This window comes from Apteryx mantelli, chromosome Z (assembly GCF_036417845.1).
Source record: "Apteryx mantelli isolate bAptMan1 chromosome Z, bAptMan1.hap1, whole genome shotgun sequence".
Classification (NCBI taxonomy): Eukaryota; Metazoa; Chordata; class Aves; order Apterygiformes; family Apterygidae; genus Apteryx; species Apteryx mantelli.
Window position 1 is genome coordinate 66,206,150 of NC_090020.1, and position 21,382 is coordinate 66,227,531.

At 39.8% G+C, this 21,382-nt stretch overlaps 1 protein-coding gene across 2 annotated transcripts in view; it reads right to left on the reverse strand.

Annotated features, from left to right (window-relative positions):
- Positions 1 to 5,819: 5,819 nt before the first annotated feature.
- Positions 5,820 to 21,382, reverse strand: part of RAB3C (RAB3C, member RAS oncogene family) — a 125,225-nt gene continuing 109,662 nt past the window's right edge. Inside the window, exons 3-5 of one of the 2 annotated variants that reach the window (XR_010886865.1) lie at positions 19,278 to 19,402; positions 6,758 to 7,005; positions 5,820 to 5,834 (exon numbers count right to left, since the gene is read on the reverse strand). Coding sequence is in view for 1 of the 2 variants with exons in the window: in XM_067315616.1 (XP_067171717.1) it covers positions 6,818 to 7,005; positions 19,278 to 19,402 (313 nt within the window). In the remaining variant the exon portion in view is untranslated. Of the gene's footprint in view, positions 5,835 to 6,648; positions 7,006 to 19,277; positions 19,403 to 21,382 lie in introns of those variants that run through there. The other variant, XM_067315616.1, reaches the window with a different exon arrangement.

Consider the following 21,382-nt stretch of genomic DNA (forward strand, 5'->3'; position numbering starts at 1 on the left):
TTCTGTGCTTTTGGTAGGCAGATGCCCAGTCTTTCTCCTACACAGTCCTAGAGCAAAATTTCCAACAAATTCTATAGGATGAAGACAGAACTAATACCTATCAATGGTACTGAAGGAGAGTCCTGAAATGAATAGATGTGGTATTGCTGTCCATTATTTTGTCAAAAATGAAGTAATTTTCTCACAGTTTTTTGTTACTGAAAAGAAAAAAAACAGAGGGAGGAGAAGGGTAAGACCATGTCACAACAACTGAAAAATTCATGAATATAGTCTCTTGAATATTTATTGTAATTGCAAAAGGAAAAAAAATCTCCAACAAAAAATGAACAAACAAAATGCACTTGGTATACAGAAGTCACATACAAACAGAATATCCAATGGAATACACAGTCTCTACTTCCACATAGAATTAAAACTCTGCACGTGGGTAAAACTTGTACTTCACGTTCAGACAAGAGCTCCCATGGATGTATGCAGAAGATTCACAACATTTGTCACCCAGCAGCATTTTAAACTAACATATTTTTTAGAACCACAGTCACTATATTGCAGTAATAGCTGGGGGAGGAGGGATGGATTGAGGCTCACCCCCTCACAAATGTATTCTAAGCAAGTACTTCAACTTTTCTTCAAGAAATACTCAGCAAGTAAGTTAGCTTGAGGGAGCCAGAACAGCTACATATTTTTAAGATAAGCATTTGTTTTGTTTATGTAATCACATGGCTATGAAGAATAATAAAAATACCAGGTAAAATTATCTGCCAGCCCTTCAACAGTCAGGTCACTTAGCAGTAAAAAATCTAGGTAATGCATCCTCAGTCCTGTGGCAGCCTGTATATCTATATTTAAGTTGTATCTCATATTATGACTGTTACTTTGTCTGCTGCTCAGCTGCAAAGACATCCAGAATTTTCTTTTTTTCATTAAGCAATCCTAAATCTCTCTCAAAACACATTTTCATTTCACTCTGGTCTATTAATTTTTGCAGATGGTTTCATGGCGTCATGGCACAGAAACAAGGAAGCATTTTAAGAGCTGCTCAGACCATAACAAGTACTGTTGTGTGCTCCTTAATGCAATCTGGCTATTTTGCTTGCTCAGAGAAATTATTTGATGATATAGCAAAGGAAACTATGCTACTGGTTTCCAGCAGGCCTTAGACTTAGGTTCATTTCCTAATCATGTTAATTAAAAAAAACAAATTAAGTCAACCTTGTACATTGTCACAAAAATGTATCAGATCAAACTCAAAATCTACTTATGCACCTTTTAGCACAGTACTAATAAAAACAATTTGTTATAAAAATTGTTCAGCAAAAACAGTTACTCCCCTTGGCCCAGATTCAGTGGCCTGTCTCCATTTAGAAAATTCCCAGAGCCCATGGCTTGTTCCTTTGAAACCAGAGATGCAGCAAGAATTAACAGAATTAGCTGCTTCTCTGCAGAGTCCCTAGGCACAGCTGGGAATCACTGGCAGTCCAGAGATTCGGGGTTTAGAGTCACAAATGTACTTAAGGGTTTTGCTGAATAGAGACAGGCTTACTCACATGCTTAAAGAATTATTAGAAATAAGCAAGGCTAACAAGAAAGGGAAAATAAATGCCCGGATGTCTCCTTTTCATTTCACGGTTGGATTCTGGGCTGCATTTTGTTCCCGTTTGTACTGCAACTTTCCTGCTAACAGTGGGGTTACTCAACACTGAGAGCTGGGTGAAGAGTCTGGGTCAGTATTTTTAGGAGTATATCTTCTGCCTTTAGGATTTAAAGAGAGTTAAGAAACTTAACGAACAGAGGAGATTGATTAAGGTCACCATTCACTGTGCTGGACCATTTTGACTGTGACCTGCAAACTGTTCCCAAAAATGTGAACTCAAGGCATCCACTGAAGCTTGCCAAGTCATCTGCGAGAGTACTGGATACCCGTATTTAATATTTCAGGTAAGTATTATGCATTAACTGTATCAGATTAAGGAAAACATATTCACATGATATTATGCATTACAGGCAGACAGAGCATGTAATCGGTTCTTTTAGGAGTAAATAACTGTCTGTAAGTGCTGAGTGCCAGGAGGGCTCCTTTAATGCTTCTGGAGAACATGCTTTAAAAAACTATGCAGCTGGGATAGAAAAGGCTACAAGTATTTTCTGACTGAAAGCATTGCCCCACTACTGTCGATATAACATTATCATTTTCGAAAAGGACACTCACGATTCTAAAAGTAAAATTGACATGCACTTGCAGTAAACATACAGATATCTTTTACCATTGTCTCACATATGAAAAATAGTTTAAATGACTTAAGAATAGAGTATTCTTACACTACACTGGTAAAGCATTTACTATATAAATTTTACTACAAGACACATACAGCTATGAGAAAACTTTTAAGTCACACAGGCATCATCAACAGCTTATCACACACACATGACACTTCTCCCTTTCACACGAATTTATATACACTGAGTAAGTCATTAAATATTGCACTTATTGGCCCATGATCCCTCAGTTTTGAGGTATTCAAAAAATAGAAAACACATCTATTTTTATAACATATTTTCATGCAACTTTTAAGACATTTCAGTTCCACAAACACTAGTATATAGGTTACACATTCTGACAGTCCAACTGAACCACAACATATCTGACATTATTGACAAAATATTAAATGAGAATTACAACACAAACAGATTTCATTTAACACCAGTTGCAGGTACATGTCAGGATTACTCAAAGAAATTTATCACCAAAAGTAGTAAACAATCCCTACCTTTTATTTCTGCATGTTATGCATGATCCTGAAGTTATGGGAAGATTAGGATTTATGCTTCCCCCCCAAAATCAAATACCAGGTACCTTACACTATAAAAGACATGCCATTTATGCCTGCTGGAACTGTGGATGATAATAATCCTACAGTCTGCAAATTTAACCCAGCTGATTTCTAGTGCTAATGAGAATTTCTGGTTAAATTCTGCTATGGTATTTAGGGAAGGCTGCACTGAGCATGAACAAGAAGCAGTGGGAACTCAATGAGTGTCAAAGACATAGTGCTGTATATGCATATTATACATGTGTAATTGCAATTTCTGCTTAAATGAGCATCCATGTTTAAACAAAGTTAAAAAAAGAAGAAAAAAAGAAAAAAGCTTAAATAACAAGGATGAAGTTCATTTTCCCAACTCATTTAATAAAGAAAACTGACAAAAAAAAAATTCAAATTCTGAAACAGTTGCCTCTTGAATCGAGACCTTACAAATGAAGGACCTTGGAGAATTTGGAGTCAAACTGTACTGAAGAGACTATGTGTATGGATTAAATGGTGTAAATCAACAAAATCCATGCCCTCTGTTGGCGTAAGTGAAGGTATGTTGCTTTACACCCCTGAAGGTGTGCCTATGAGGATTTACATCCTCATGGTTTTACACCACAAAATCTGAACGAGTCATGCTAAAGAGCAACTTGACTTGTATGCTGTATATCTGCCTACGAAACAGCCAAGGAGGAATCTGTCCTAACAGCAGAACAGTTATTTAGTTGATGCCCTTAAAAAATGCCAGTAACAAAACTTATCTCTCACAAATGAATGCAGTAAAGAGTAGTTTGGGGGAGATTGGTTTTTTGTAGTTTTTTGGGTCTCTTTTGAAATGCAAGTACAGCATCATTTGTCTGCTACTGAAGAGGCAAAACTGTCATCATCAGATATAGAATTTGTACCATCATTTTTTCCCAAAAAGACAATGGAACTCAAAGCATTCTCAAAGTTAGGATCAAACTCCAGCAGACTTTGTGCACCAGAAAATAGCACTTCATTCCTAAAATAAAGAAGGTGCAGGCAGTACAGCTGGATATACAGAGCCGAGCAGACTGGGAAGAAAACCTAATTTTTCAGACTGATGCTCTGGAAAGGCCACACAGATGTAGTTGCTCAGGTAGTTTCTCTATGCATACATTAAGGATAAGCACAAAGGAACAAGCAGTCCCAGGTAACAGTCACGTACACAGCAGTTCAGAGAGAGAGTATTTTTTCTGATAGAAAATGAGGCTAGCTCGTATGTATTATTTCAAACACCAAACAAACAGTTAAATAAATCAAACCAATAATAAAGAACTGAGTAATATGTTAATTGCGCTCTAAGGACCAAAACATTTGTGTACACGAGCCCTATCAAAATTGCCAACATGCATGTGGCAGGGTCATCTCTGCAGGGCTTGCTGGCTGCTGGTGGCAGGCCAGGCAGCACTGCCAGCACCGGCACGGCCGCGCTCCCCGGCGCTCCCCGGGAATTTTCTCTGTGCTAGTTGGATCATGCAGCAAGACGCTGTCAGAGCATGACAAGGCTGGTGCACTAGCCATGCACCGGATTAGCCTGCCACTAACAGTATTTATTAGTCTAGACCGTAACTCAGAAAATGGGTTGTGCGGTATTAGTTCAGCTGGCACTGTGGAGCTCAGGACCCGCTGCTGGGAGGTATCTAGTCTCTCCGAAATTTGACGTGCTCTATGTCTCACCTGCTGTATCTGACCAAACCTCAGCTGAAGTGGTTACCTGTGACTGACTCCCATGGTATTCGGTTCTATTTCTGTGCTGAGAGTGACAACAAATTAGTGCAAAGAGTACTGGGTTTTATCATGTGAGTGCTTTTCCACCAGGAATTGTGATGAGGCTGAAAATAGTTTTGGATATATTGTCCCAGGTAGTCAATTTAATGATCCAGCCCTCTTGTATCACTAAAATATGTCTTTTGCTAGCCTGGAACTTGCTGTTGACAAGAACTGTGCTACAACTGTGATTAGATCAGGGATCTTACCAAATCCTGCTTCTGTCTTCGCCAATGACTAGCTCATAGTCAGTGGCTATTAGATATGTGTGACTGAGTGTTTAAATCTTGACCTTGATCAGGTTGGGATGGGATTTCTGAAAGTGTTCAGCATTGGGCTAACTCTGTTTTCATTTAAGAAAATTGATGTTCTACCACAGAAGCCAGTAGGAACAGAATTAGACTGACACAGAGTACTTTTGGAAATCCTAACTTATCAAACAGGCCAAGACATAATTTAAAGTAGAATTGAAAATCCCAATCCTGCTAGTTCCCCCAGAACTCACACTAAAGTTTTAGAACGTTTGGGGAAGCGAAGTAAATTACTTCCAGAAAGACTGTGGTTTTGGGGTTTCTCTACAATAGCCAGGATCCAGCTGAGAACTGAAAGGAGAGGTACTGAGATCGTGATGCTTCTTGTCTAAATCTGACCAAAATTTATAGCAAAACACTCAGGACTGCTGTGAAACACATGGCTGCAAAAGCCAATCTATTCAACCTGTCTTCCTTTTATTTTTACTGTTGCAGACAGTTTGAGAAATGTCAAGCTAGTCCTAAAGCCAGTCTAATAGGAACAATAACATGGTTAACGCTTTCTCAATTATGCCATTTAGTTAAAAAATATCACTGTGACCCAAATAATGCAGTATACCACAGGGCACAGATGTAAGAAACTGCTGCTAATTACTAGAGTGAGTACTTCTTAGCATTGTGACATACGACTATTTTTAACACTTTATTAAAGAAAGAAGTTGTGGACTTTATTCTGCTGTCTTCACAACCTTTTGCTGATTTTATGATTTTATTCAGTCTGTCTCCAGAAATGTTAACAATTATTTATCACTCCTAAAACTTAAAAATCTTGTGAATTTCCGATTGTCTTGTCAAAAAAAATATCCTCAGCAAAGTAAAAATGAGGCCAAATTCCAACTCACTGACATCAGCAGCATCTCTATGATGGATCCGAGGTGAAATACGGGGCCTTTGTAGTCAGTGTAGTGATGGTTCTCAGTAACTGAATGGAAGATGAAATTCCTGAAAGCTTAAATATGCAGATTTGACAGCAGCATGACAAGACAGTTTTTGGCTATGAATAACTGAGCATAATGGATTCGGCTTTGTCAGGGGTAATAGCAGAACTTTTTATTTATTATCTAATGCAGGTAGAATTGAAAAGAGTTAGTCAGCCCTCCTCTACTGGGGCAGGTCTTGGCAGGTTCTCTCTAATGATGGATTCAGAAATTAAGTCCAGTTTCAGAAAGATATGAGGCACGCAGTTCCCAAGGAAATGTAAATATAGTAGCTATCTAAACAGGATGAAGTACCTAATATCTCTGAGGATCTGGAGTGAACACCCATACTTAGCTGGAAACTCACAGGAGTGTTCTTTGATGTAAATCTGGGGGCTTTGGGTCCAGGAGGGCTGGAGGTCTGTCCTTCCTAACTCTGGCAATTTCCAAGCAGCCATGGTGTGTAACATAAGTGAGCCCAGTTTTGCCAAGGCACTATGCTCCAGGAAGTGTCCCTTGTACAAACGATCTGGACAGAATGAGCAGTTAGCTCACTAGAGTAAAATTTCTAAATTGATTTTCAGTCAGGAAAAAATATAAGTGGCTTCAGGAAGCTTATTCTGAAATACCTTGGCCACTACCCTAAGGATTCAAGCATATAATTTGAAACTGATGAAGCAAGAATCAATTCTAGGCAAATGTGGTCTGAGGACATGGCACCAGCTGAAGTAAGTGTAATGTAAAACAATAAAAAGAAAAGAGAAACTAATAGCCATCCTTCATGCAAAAGCCAGATGCTAAAAAAGGATCATCCTCACAAACTAACTGATAACATTGCTATATACACACTTGACCAGATGCAGATGTAAAATAAAAGACTTTTCTCCCAAATAAATTAATAAGACAGTATAAATAAAGGCATATAGACCATTCATAAATACTCTGTTGGCAATAGAACAGACTGGAGCTGCCTTTGCTGATGGCTGCATTAACAGCCACAGTTGGGTTGCTGTGGCAGGGGGGTGTCCTTTAGCTGTGTGTTCTGCTTGCCGGCAGTAATGGTGGGATCTGTCTCCAGACTTTCCGACATTTTGTCACAGATGATATCCACGAGTCGCTCAAATGTCTGCTTGACGTTAATGTTGTCCTTGGCACTTGTTTCAAAAAATTCAAAACCTAATAAAATAAACAACATGTTGGTTTGATACGTATTCCAATATCTCCAGTAAATACACAGACCTCTCCTGGGGAAGGAAGAATGGAGAGACACTCAGAAAGTAAACATGTAAGAGCACATATGATATTGCAATGATATTGCAAGAGCAGTTAAATTTGTAAAACCATCAGAGAAACTACATTAGAGTTATTTGCTTTACACCAAGCCAGCTAAAATCATGATTGGTCCCAAAACATTCTCTTAAGCATATTCTACTGTAAAATGGTTTCATCTTAAAATTGACACCAGTTTGAGAGCACTATTATGTTCGAAATGCCCTGTATGTCCGGCCATTGTGAAGGAGCAATTTACTGGTTTCCAGCTCTATTATGTTCCGCTAAGCATTATTCTACTGGAAACAGCCGTTCCCATTGTGTCATTAACCTGGTGCCAAAATAGAAAATTGCACCTGGAAACAACCAGGTAAGAAAAGCAAACAAGGCAAGGGAAGATTTCTGCAATGTGATATCTACTTAGAATAGAGGAAAATCTGTTGGAACAAAGGCACACCCCCAAGCCAAAACAATGCATAAATAAATAAATAAGCATACATACATATTTTTTTCTCCTTAATTTATTTATATAGAAGGACTTTTTAATCTATCCAAGCCCAATGTACTACCCCAAAGGCAAAAATTGGAGTCTATCTTTAACACAGAAGAGACACTGGAAGTCTGTAGGTAGCAGAGCCGGCTTTCCTAAGCTCTCTCCTCTGTCCCAGTTTGCCCCTTGTGTCTCCCATCTCCCGCAGCCGCTGGAGCCAGGTAGGCAGCTTGCTGCTCTGCCTGCAATCCACCCCTTTCTGCCAGGGCTGGAGCTTCCGCTATTCCTGCTTCCTTTGCACCTTGTCTTTTTCTGTTTGTTTGGTTTCTAAGCCTTTCCCCTGCGCTCCATCTTATCCCACAGTTACCGCATTGCTCTCACCTGAGGGTTCCTTGGTAATTTAAGACTTTCTGGTAATTCTGTCTTTCCAGTGCCTAAGGGTTCAATATTAAGACAGTTTACAAAACATATAATCCACTGGTGATCTTACAGAAGTGGCTGAGCATCTGCAGAACTATTTTGATTCCTTCTGATTAGCTCTGTATAACAATGTACAACTACCACGGTGTTTTGTCATGAGGAAAATCCCAGTCAGAAAATGTCAGTCACTTTAAACTCTTGGAAGAAAGGGAGAAAACTTTTTTTTTTTTTTGGATATGGTGTGTGCCTTCTAGTAAATGGGCTAATCTTTTATTTCAAAAGCCCACTTGAAAATTAAATGCAACTACTTAGATAACACTATTACTATGTATTCAATATGCCCTCTAAACAAGATATAATACGCACATTTAATCCAATAACTGCTTAACAAATAGCTTTTGCATGTTTGAATATTAGTGTAGGTTTACAGTAGATAATTATATTTAGCTTGGCATGATATCCCAGTATGTGCTAATAACCAGTGCAAAAGCTTACTTCTCTGTTCTAAATATTAAGAATATTTTCGATTTACATAAAGTACCTTGTGCTGAAATGCCACAAACTGCTAAATTGCTTAAATGCATAGGAGCTAACTACAAATCAAAGTTAGTGTTTGTAGGTAGTTTAGATAATAAACCCTTAGAGATACAGACATTGTAAAGGGATTTATTCATACAACTTCCATTAACGTTGATGTGAGGTTAACCCTGCATATATTGGCTTGAGAACTTTTCCTTTCTACATGTGTCTGGAAAGCAGGAAAAACATACATAATAAAAGACAAAGTACACAGAAATCATATATTGGGAGATGGTTTAAATCTGTATTTCAAACCAATTGTTTGTTTTAGTTTAGCAGGATTTACACATCCTCTTCTTTGTTTTAAAACAGAAGGAGAAGGTGGAAAGAAGGTGTAGCCCCACTTGCTGGTGGTTTTCAGGGCTCCCGTGGAGCTTCATGCCAGAGATGACTGTTCAGATGTCTTGGGGAGCACCTGGGGGAAAGAAGGGTCTCTGCCTTTTCAGTGCTCTGTGCTGGAGCTCGGCTGCAGCTCTGCAGCATAGTGGTGCAGCCAGAGTTTTCCACAGCCGTTGACATCTGCTCATTAGGAACTGGAGGAAAGTGGCCACTCCAAAGAGTCTGATTTGGTTAGATTTGACTTCAGGCTATGTCTACTCTGCAATCCAAAAGGGTGACTGCAGGTCATTATCTAATTTAGACTTTGGAAGCAGTGTGAGCTGTGGCAGTCAGGCTGCCCTGACCCAGCTGGGAAGGTACTGGGAAGCTGTCTGTGTTTGCGTAAGCTGAAATCAGAACATTTGGATTGCAGAGTAGATATAACTTCAGTTAGATGGCGTAAAATCAGGAGTCACTCCCTTGACTGCAGGGAACATCACTCTGTATTTACAGTACAAACAAGTCACAACTGTGACAGAATATCGTTACTCTCTAGATAACAGCTTTCTAGCCTGACCATAATCCAGTAATGTCACTGCCCACAATCCCATGGGTAATAAGAAGCTCTAATTCCTTGTTCCCATTCCATATTTGAGCTCTTATCCTTCTCAAATAAATAAACAGAGATGAAAGCTGAGCACGAAATCAAAGGGGGGCCCACTGCCTTGAAATTTGCCTAACACAGCAAGGATGTTTCTCTGGTAAATATTGCCTTCCCTGCCAGCTTCAACACCTTGCAAGCAGAGAAAGATCTTAGTATACGAGCAGTAGTGATCTGATGTGTGGAAAAACAATAGCTTAAGCACTACTCCCTCACTGCTTAGGGCAACAGAGACAGAATGAGGAGAAGGAGGAGGATGCAAGCAGGACTGGAAGGCAGAAGGGCTGAGGGGCAACAAGGGGACCCCTCAGGACTGTAACACCAAAGCTTGGAGAAAATGGAAGGAAGAAGAATAAATCTAAAAGATGTTTCTGACAGGAGCAGGTTTTACAGATAGGAAGACAGAATAACTGGCACAGGAGCTACATAATGAAATGGTAGGTAAGATATCTGAACAGAGAAAAGCAGAAAGTGAAAGGAAAGGAGTCACAAAGAAGAGAGCAGACGGATGTCAAGAAAGAATCTAACACAGGTGGGAGCAAGAAAACAGGTATTCTGCCACAGTGAGGTGGTACTGCGTAAGAACATCATGAAAACTAAGGAGCTCCCATTTTACCAGTAAAACGGGCTTATAGAATGTCAAGCACAAAGCCATATTTATTCAAATAAAATAAAAAATAAACAGTACAGCTGTGTCAAAATCTATGGAATTTGTGTACGATGTTGATATAAGAAGGAAATTGTAGTCACAGTAGTGATATAGCTGTGTATCAAGTTTTGGCTGTGTATGCACTACATCCACTTAATCATTAATTCCTTGGGTGGTCCAGGAACCCTCCCAGCTAGTCCCTGCACAGATGAAACAATGCACTGATCTGAGACAATGGACTGACCTGAGAGAAGATAATTGACTGAACCCCTAGCTGCCTTCCTAGGAAAGCATTTGAGTAATTCTTACAGGAGATCTCCAGGCATGATTTTTCTGACAGTCCTGAAGATTCCCCCAGGCAGCCTCTGCTGTGTATAGGTCAGCTGATAGGCACTATTTATAAGCTTAAATGCATTGATTAACATCCTGGAGAATCTGGGCTCCCCAGCATGTTCTCCCCTGCCGCTCTGCACAGTTCCTGCTGTAGGATGGACTGAACTGTACTCAGATAAGGTACTTGTAAATGGTCAGTAGAAACCGGTCCTGTAGATGCAGAAATGGTCATATAGGACAATCTTGTGTACATAGTTAAGACAGTTAAGAGATGTTTTGTGCAGTTTAAAAAAATCAATATCACTAACTCTGTCTGTGAATGTCTGTGCAACAGTTTCAAAGAGATAGGGGCCATATTTCCTCAAAAAGTGTGTCTGGAATAAGTACTTCAGTAAAAAAGCAGAAAGATGTACAAACTTCTAAATTCTGGTTGTTTTTCACTTTGTTATGAATGTTTTGCAGAGCTTTTTGCCGGTGACCTCTCCCCTCCTCCTGACTCATCTGGCAAATATTTTATTAATAGGGCTTAGACCCTGTGCTTCCAAAATGCCTGTGTATGAGGGCCTCAGACCTATGCCTTTTAATGCTTTCTTCAGTTTTTTTTCCAGTGCTTGCTATTAACTGAGAGGAAGATTTTCCATGTGAGTATGAGATTGAAGTGAGGTGAACCCCTTGCAGTTATCATAATAGCAGAGCTCGAAGAACACCATGTTCCCACCATGACCTGTACTGCAGATGTGGATGAGACAGGGCAGAGCAGATTACTGCAAAGATACTACCAAAACCCAAGAGGCAGGTGGGTAGGTAAGGTAGAACAGAGCTGAAACAGAGAAAATCCAAAATATCAAAGTGCAGCCTGAGCATGAACATTGTGTGTGGAAGATGCACCAGGCTGTTCTCATTTATCTCCCCTTTCTGTGTTTCTTTCACTTTTCCTTCTGCTCTCCTTTCACCTGTGTGCCTCTTTCCATATCTACCTTCTCCCCTCTAGCACTGATTCAAATCACAGCAGCCCTGGCAGAGCCCTGCCACAGCGGGGACCTGCCAGTCCTCCAGCAGGGTGGTGCTGCTCACATGGTGAGTTACAGCCAACAATCCCATGAGAAAACCTCAGACAGTGTCCTCTCTCTCCCCTGTATCATTTGCCTGCCAAGGCCATGTTCCACATCCTCTTTCATTCCGATTCAAGAGAAGAACTTCATCCACAGTTAGACTTAATTTTCTTCACAAGAACAAGTCAGATCTGGACATAATTCTTATTCTTCCCCTTCCCTGGGGAATGAACTCCCTTTCTATCCCATAGCACCTTGAAGTGTGACATGGTAAGGAGAGAAAATGGCCAAGGCCTTTCAGCATGTGGGAGATATAGATTAAAGCTCCAGAGCATGAGATAGTCCAGGTTTATGGAACTGATCTGAATACTATTTTAGCTTCTCTGCAACTTCAGAAGAAGCAATGGGGAATGACTTGTTCCTTGTTCTCACAAGGAAAAAGCAGTTTAGATAGCCACCCTGAAACAAATAAACAGCCTGAATTACTGACTTCATTCCCTCTCTGTCTTGTACCTATGCTGGCTCTGCAGATGCTCCTTCATCAGTGCTCATTATTACTTGTTTGTGCCCGCCTTCAAAAAACAAGGAAGAAAAAAACAGAAAGGACAGCCATATGCAAAGGAAAGAACATTCTGCACCCTCTCATCTTCCAAGAAAATGTGACATCAAAAGGACACACTAACTAACACATTTTAAGCACAGTTCCACAGTCAATACAGACAAAAGCTATGTTAATGTTTCACCAGCTGATCAAGAACACCTTCTGGTTTCAGAGTGTTTGTCCACAACCAAGACAATTTTATTTATCTCCCCTGACCATTATGCTGTGTTTAACAGATGTCCACACAGCTGTGTTCTCCCAATAGCTATCTTTCCTTGAAGACAAGCTTGAACTGTGATTGTTAGTACTGCTCTTACCAGCGACCTGTTCAATCTGGTATTTTGAGGAGTAGGAGACTGCAACAACAGAGTAAGAAGCAGCTGCAGGAAGCCGTTCTTTTTGTAATGCAGTGGTATATGAAAGGGAAAGGTTAGGAAGCTGTGGGATAGAATCATTTAACAATGTAACAGTACAAAAAGCAGCAGAGCTAACGATGCCTAATTTCTTGTATTTGCATCCTGTGGTCAGTTCTGGAATGGGCACTGACAGGCACTTATCTTCTTGCTTGCAGTGAATTCTCTAACATCTAATAAGGTTTGTGTTCACATTGCAGGCTTTCTGCCACTCAAGGCAACTACAGCTCCTCTGCTCAGCTGCCCACTTCCTCAGAACTTTTTAGAGACATTTGAGACCTTTAGAGACATCTTTGAGACCTCCAGTCATCTCCCAAAGAGAGAGACAGATACAGGGACACATGCCAGGATTGCAAAGGTCGTCTTTCCTAGGAAACCAGACTGTGAGGAGCTTGTGACCACTGTTGTTCTTCAGAGGACTCCTGCACCTGCAGCCATGCTAGAAGATCTGGTTACAGTGTGTTCTGCTTTTCAGGCTGGCTGAGTGGGAACTATGCTGTCCAGAAAAGGCCAAATGCTGGACAGTGCTGAGAAAAGTATTAAAAGAACATTATGCCTCACCTAGCTAATAGGCAGAACTTCGCTCTTAGTCTCTCAGCAGAGAGAAGTGTTTTAGCACCATCCTAGACAGAGCTAATATAATCACTGCTAATAGAAATGCTAAGATATTTATCCTTTCTTTAGGGTGGCCAAATTGAAAAAAAAAGCTAGAGGGGGACTCTCAGTTATGACAGAGCACACAGATTTGAGGGGCAATTATGGGATACAGTCTAGTAAATGCCTTTTTTTCAGTCTTTCAGGACAAGTTTTCCATATAAATTCCAGTTGTACTGACTTTGATTGTGCCTTCCAGATACTTTTTGAAATAGGGCATTTCGGGAATAAATTATATTTGCGGCAAAGAAATTTTTTCTTGTTTATTTACAGGAGACATTTGGTGAGCAAATAACTTGCTTCACTTTGTCATTAAGTAACTTTCCTGTAATGCAGCTCAGAGTCCATGGAAGTAATGGGCAATTCTCCCCCGCAAAAAAACATCCTGTGGACAGGTGCTTTTGAGCCTTTAATCACTCTGCCAATACTCTGTGTCTGTTATGACTAAAGTAAAGACTTTGTGTTTACCAGTGCTGTCAGGCTGGCTCCTTCCTCTGGCAATAACATTTGCCTTTTTAAAAGAGCTAAAAAATGGCGAAGGGTAGAAATATGAAAAAGGCCTCTTCCTGCACAACCCAGTTATTTTCACTTCTAATGCAAAGTTGAGTGTAGCCATATGCCAGTGTTCCTGAAGCTGCTGGCGACTCTGCCTTCCGCACGAAGGCCTTCAGCCAGCACAGAGGCAACGCTGAACTCTGTGTTCTAGCAAGCTGTGAGCTGAGGTGCCAAGTCCCACTTGATTCCGGATTTAGATGTCAAAATAACAGCCCTGAAAATGTCTCTTTGGTGGCTGCCTAAACTCATGGATGCCTAATATCCCCCAGTGTTCATGTCCCAAAGACCTACGGACAAGTGAAGGTTCACCCCTGCTTTGCATTGCAGAGTTGCTCTCTTACACCCAAGCCCTGGTAGGATTCAGAAACTCATCAGATGTCTTCCTGTCCGATTTTATCAGCAGGCCTAATCTTGTAGGTTTGGTCAGATCGCTTAAGTGAATGGGTGCTGAATTACACACTGTATAAACATATGGCACTGAAAAACGCTCTGCTTTCAGACTTACTGGGATTCTAAATAGATTTAATTTGAAGAAATCTAATCACCACTGAATCTTGTTTCTCTCTGGTGTGTCCTCAGCACTGTTTTTATGCGCATGCCTGAGCGAATAATAAAATGAAAATAAAATAAGCAAGGCTGGCAGATTTTTGTTTGAAGTGAAAAATTTTCTTCCTGCTTTTGGTAGGGCTGATCTTCAAAGCATGAAGAATCAAGAGAAGGAAAGAAAGATAAAGGTGAAAATAAAGGCTCCAAGGAAAAAAAGGTCCAAAGGAAGTGAGAAGAGAGAAGATAAAGAGAGGAGAAGACACCCCAAAACAAAATAAAACTCATGCAAAATGATGTGTATGTTAAAAACTGAGGGATAAAGTGACCACCTTTGTGAGTGACAGGCTGTGGAGGCACGCTGAAGGTCAGGGCATTGCTGAGGCTGGGGCACCTGGTGCTCCCAGCCCTCCTAGGCATCCAGAACCCAGGGTAAGGGTTGGTCTCTGCCTCCCATTGCCGAAGGGGATGTCAGTGCTCTCCTAGGTAAGGCCCATTTTGGTTTGTTTTCTGACATTAATTGGTGGCTGCTGGGAGAGACAGAGTGTGCCAGGATACGCTTACAAAGCAGGTGAGTGTGACTTAAGGCATGCTCAAAAATCATTTTCTGGGTGCCCCCAGAAATTTCCTACTGGAAGTACTAGACAAGTCAGCCGTGAGATGACCCTGGGCTGCAGAGTGCATGAAATGTGGAGGCACAGCAAATCTAGTGGGAGGTGCACAGTGCTGCCCTGAGAACTGCTAGACAACAGATAGAGCCAGAGACAGATTTTAGTGGGATGTCACACTAGGTGATCACCAGACATCTCTCCCAACCAACTACTCTGTTTCCCAGAGTCTTAACCAACCCAACCAAGAAGGTAGGCTAGGACAAATAGGATCTTACAGCAAAGATGACCAGACATCTGGGGCAGATCGTGCAGTATCCTGCTAGTAACTGGTGCATCATGAGCACAACAGGCATGCTTTGGACCTGTGGCAGGACTGTACTTTAGCAGCAACCTTAGGGGCCTGGGCCTTAAAGTTATAATGTACCTTGTAATGACAGAACTTGCAATTAAAAGCTAATAAATATTTACATTATTTGTAGGATATGCATAGAAAATCTGAGTTGTAAAGAAGCACATGAACAACCAAAGGAAAAACACAAATAAAATTATGCACATAATTTGAAGGCATAACGGCAAAATGGAGTAAATAAATTGGGAAACTGTGTATCAAATTACATGTGCAACTGCGCATGTGCAGTTACTCACTGTCTACTCAAAGTCTGTGCCCACACCTCTGCCTGCTAAGCCTTTGCCAGAATATAGATCGCAATATATCATACAGACCACAAATGAAAGGAACCAAGAAATTCATGCCATCTGTGAGTCATTCTTTTTATATTTGTTCTGACAAGTGACACCAAACGTTTACAAATGTGTGAAGCTTTGAACTTGGCTGACAACTGTGTGAGTAATGTAGGTGGACAAGTATACATGTACTTTTACTTGCAAGAAATTCCAAACTTTTTTTACTAAAATGCTTTAGAGCATGTAAGTGTTGACTATGTTGGAGTTGTACTATTTTTCACTAAGCAACAAATGCATGTAGACCTCACAGCAAACATTTATGAAGCGACAGAATGGCATATAAATTATGTTCCACACCATATTTTGTAGTGATTAGTGAATAAATTTGTTTAAATATGATGATTGTGATCCCCACATCAATATTAATATTACATTAATTGGTTCCCTCTACTGGCTGATTTGTCACATTTCTATGATTTCTTAGTATGATATCTCTATGAGGTAAAGTTACATGACTCAGCTGTACTTGTTTGATCCTCCCTGTTTTCATCTCATTCTCATGTAACTTTTTTATGATGGTAATATGTTAAACAAGCATGAATGCAACGAAATGAAACTAAAATGAAACTAGCAGGTAGCAGATTCAGAGTAAAGGCAGATAACTCAGAGAAACTGTGCATATTTAAAGTTTGTACTGGATGATTTCAAAGAAATCAGTGGACAAATCCATGTGAAAAACAACCATGAAAAGGCTATTGAAGACAAAGATACTACCTTTGGCTTATGAGACCCCTGAACACAATTTGCTGCAGTCTGGGAAAGTATCACTATATGTTTGCCCTTTTACACCCTTCCCAAGACACCTGCCTCTGGCCATTACTGTAGGTAAGGTAGTGAGCTGCTTGACCCCAGGATCTGCAGTGATACGGCCGTTGTTATGCTCTATGTCATTAACAACAAACTTTAAAAAAATGTAGAATGAAAATGAGACAAATTCTGTCTTCATAAACATTCTGTAGATACATGCTCAAGGTTGGATCTGATCAGAAAATTTCTGTCAAACAATTTTAGAAATCTAGTTTTATTAACAGTTTCTTATCTCTTTTCTGAACTCCTGACAAGAAGTGACACTTGACTAATTTAGCCGAACTTCAGCAGGTAACCAGACCTACTGTCAATTGATCTAAACCACATTTTTGGGGTTATCCTGGACAACAGACCAATACTAATATTAAAAAAAAGATTATTGAATACTTCTCCTTAATAAAATTGAAGGCCACACTTTTCAAAGAGCTCAGCAGCCACAAAAGTAGCCACATTTTCAGATAACTCAGTTCTCAACAAGCCACCAATATTTTCCAGAGGGCTAAATGCTCAGTACTCTTTTCTGACCTTTAGAAAACCTGGCCTAAAATATACACATTCATTTTCCAGGTGACTTCAAATAAACCAGGACTCAAAATAAAACATCATTTAAGAAAATGTTTCACAATGTGTTCTTTGTATAGCACTCATATGTATTGTGCTTGCTTATAACTGTGCTTGTAATCAACATTACAGACTGTACCATTCAAAGAGCCCACATAGCCTTAAAAATGTCTTCCTGGACACAAAAATCTATACTGTTATTTTTAAAACTTGGCTGCAGGAGATTTTAATCAACTCACTTGTAGACAAAGGAAAGACTATCCCAAACATTTCACAAAACTCAGTGCCCTTCACGCTGACCCACATGGTCAGAGCACTTACTAAAATTCAGGGAAATTCATTCTTCTGTTTTTCATGCCATCATCTCCCATAATCTCTGAACAGATTTAAGAAATCTTTGTAGCTGTACAAAAAGGCATACACACATGTGTGTGCACTCTGAATACAGCTTACTGGGTCAAAGCCAGAATACATCCAATATAGTACTCTGTCCTTGAGATGGCCACAGGAGATGTATCAGAGAAAGGAAACCCCCAGAGCAGGTAAAGATAGGAATACAGGATAATGTGCTTCCATAAAGATTCAATTCTAAATCCCACAGGTTAGAGTTTACTTTAAATCCTGAAACATGAGTTTTGATGTGTATCTCATTACCCTTTTTTGCTATCATTGGTTATTACAGCTGAGGATTCTTGAATGTATAACATCCAAAGTTTCTTCTCATCTTGCTGAATTCATGACCTTGGGGATTGCTTGTCAACTCACTGCATTAACCTTTCTATAGGCAAACAGCTTGGGGATTATTAGAAACTCAGATTGGTTATGTTACTTAAAAAAATAATTCTTCACAATGTACATTGCAGACTTATGGAGTTCCAGACATGTTAGTGCATCTTTAAAATTTGGGGTTAGAATATACAGTTACAACAATTTTTGAATCTCATTTTCCTTCAATATACCTTCCTAACTCCCTTTGAAATGAATAAATATTAGAAGTGCTAACAGAGGGAAGAATAGATTATAGTATTATACAGTGTAGTATGTATTTCTGCAAAGAAAAGTATCCCCTGTTAAAGTAGCTGCTACAGCAACCATTTTGTTTTTATTACAAACAGTTTTAAAAATTCAGTTCTTCACCCATGTTGGCAATTTATCTGGACATAACCTGCTGTCAAGTCTTCTCTCTCACCTTTCAAGGACTAATTTATAGTCATGTACCTGTCCCTGCCCTGCCTGTCCCTGCCCTGTCCTCTTCTCCTCTCCTCCTTTTTTTTTGGTGTTTTGCAAAGCAGCACAGATGGGACTCTTAGGAGGAGTTATCTCACTATATTAAAAATAATTCTATTTTGGTTCTGATTACATGATGAAAAAATAGTAACTAAAACACCTTGCCCCAGGCAAACTAGAGTTAGCTGGCTTTTGTTTGATTTATGACATAGATAAGTTGCAGTCAACGGAAGCCAATGCAAGAATGTTTTTCCCCTCAAAATCAAAATATCAGTTCCAAAAGGCAAGCTAGACTGCAGCTTCCGTTTCTGTATTGGCATTTTTATTCTCTCTATTCTAAAGCTTCCCCCCAGATTTTGAGTAAGAAGAAACAGCCAAAGCTTAGAAGGAAGGCAAGAACTCCTCCTAACTGTCCAGTTTTGGACAAGCTAAATCTAACAGTGTCACTCACCTTTTCTGGTAAATGATCCTTCCCTCAGTTTTTTTTTTTTTTTTTTTTAATTTTCCCTGGCTAGAACATACCCACATATGTCTATACATACATAAACATATTATTTATATCTGCATACATATGCACAATATTTTGTTGCTTATCACGAAGTCCGTAATGTACTTCCTCTCTAAGGAACAGAATAAAAGAGGTTGTATGAGATATGTCCTTAGTCTAAGCCAGCTTCTGAGCCAACACTGGTCTTGAGGGCACTTTTAGATGGCATGTCATGGTTCTGCATAAAGTCATCACTGGACACATGTCCATTCTAATGATGTTATAGTTTAAGTGATACCAACAAGGGCAGTTTAGACCTCAACCTGCAGAAACAAAATAGAGGTGTCATATGGCTGTATTTCCTTGCAATGACTGTATCATGAACATTTCATTACAAATAGTGTAGCAATTAGGTGACTATATGTTGTGCATTGTTACAAACAATCATAAAGCTTTTGTCATTTATTTTCTTACCAAGCTGCTCTGCTAAATGTTTGCCTCTCTCAGTGAAGATTACCCGCTCATCCTCCATGTCACATTTGTTACCGACCAAAATAACCTGGGCATTATCCCAAGAGTATGTTTTGATTTGAGTTGACCTTAAAAGAGAGACAGAGAGAGAGAGAGAAGTCAAAGCAAAGCAAATTTCCTTTGAATCAATTTCAAGCAGAATTGTAACAAGACAAACAAAGACAATACTGATTTTGACATCCAGGCTAACATGATTCTGTTTGAATCTGGATTTCAAATAAACTAAGGATTACCTGTCAGGAATTATTATTACAGGAATAATATCAACACAGGCCTTACTTTTGCTTGTTAAAACAAGACAGTCTTTCCAAGTTTTCTCCTGCCATCAGCATTTCTTCCTATATTTTTAGAAAGAAGCTGTGACACTTTCTCCCACACATTAAAGAAAAAATATTTTCACATTTTAAAGCAAACCTTATCATCTAAAACCAGAGCTTTGAAACAAAATCAGCTTATTCATATCTTATCTTTCACCTTTTAAAATTAGGATCTAAATTTATCAGCAAAACTTCAAAGCCATTCTTTTTTCCTTCTGTTGTTTCTCTCCAGCACGTTCCACTATAGCTCTCTTATCTAGCAGGATGACAGCAATATTTACATTGTACATTAAGCTATGGTTGGGGCTGAGTTTGAACTTTAATTTACCTTGAATTTAAATTATTCAAGCCCTAACCTTGACTACAGCTGAACAGGAGCATCCCAGGTCTTGAAACACTACGAGGACCTTGAGGGCTGCTGGTGAAACAGCTCACCCTACCAAGCTTTCTTTGCAGTTTGAATGAGACGCAGCTCATGGGCAACCTAGGAGCACACTCTTAGTGCCTCTCAGCATCTGACTGCCACCACTCTGCTGATACTTGGCCCTGCTTTTAGGAAGGAGGGCTCTATGTCCTGGCTCCAGGCCCTATGGGGAGTGATGCTGCTGGCTACCACCTTCTAGCTGAGAGCAGTACCTGCACTTCAATGTAAATATAACCTCTATTACCTAAAATATTCTTTGTCTTGCAGAGAATTTTGTCACTACGCCTGGCTTTATGATCCTGATTTAAGTGCTTGGTAGGATGTTAATATCAATTCACACCTTGTACAATCAATGGGAGGAGAAAGAGATTTTTCCAGAGGTCAGCAAAGAGCAGTTCTCTCCCTCCTTGGACAAGGTTAACTACACATTTATGAGAGGGTGCACTGGAAGGAAATCCTGCTGCATATTGGGGCCCTAGGTCTATGTGAGAGAAGATGAAATCTTCTCCAAAAGCTTCAAAAATCTATTGCCCAAGTATTTTGGAAGCTGCTCTGTGTGGGTCTGTGGGCAAAAGCTTCTACAGGTAATCTTTGTACCCCAAAGCCAGACTCAGACCCCCTTGGCATAAGTCAAATCAGCCTGCTGAAGCTCTCCTTAAAGCTGCATGGGATGTGTCTGCAGTGCAGGTCAGAAGAATATTAAAGGGCATGGTCCGACTGAATTTAGGGCTGCTTTGCTTCACCAGAATGACCAAAAAGAAGCTGAAGCAAGCCCCACGCATTTTGTACTGTGGATTCTTCCCTTGGGTCTGCTCTGATCTCTGCTTCAAGAAATGGACAATTTGCTATTCTAAAGCTATTTAAAAAAATGTCGTAATTTGAATAGACTGTCATAAGGTATGATGACCAAAGCAGAGGTTAGAGTTCCCTTTACACTTATATTTTACTAAAGATACAATTGCTCAGAAAAGAGGGCACCATGCATACATTTTGGCAGAAATGTACTTTTGGAACCATGCTGAGATCTATGGAATTTGTGGTTAAACATAATAGGATTATTGTAATTTTTTAACCAGAGCTACAATCATCACCATAGCAACTTTGCAAATACTAGTAAGTCAAACATAATAGCATGACAATCCATTAGGGACGCTAAAGGATCTCAGTTTTGATCAGTTATGAGTTGGGGTACAGCTGGTACAGCTTATGCCAGCAGTTAACTGAAGATGTTTCCAAAGCCAAATATATAGTAAAAATGTTAGGTTTCACTGAAGGAATTAATTGTACCTCTGCATTTTCTGCAAAAC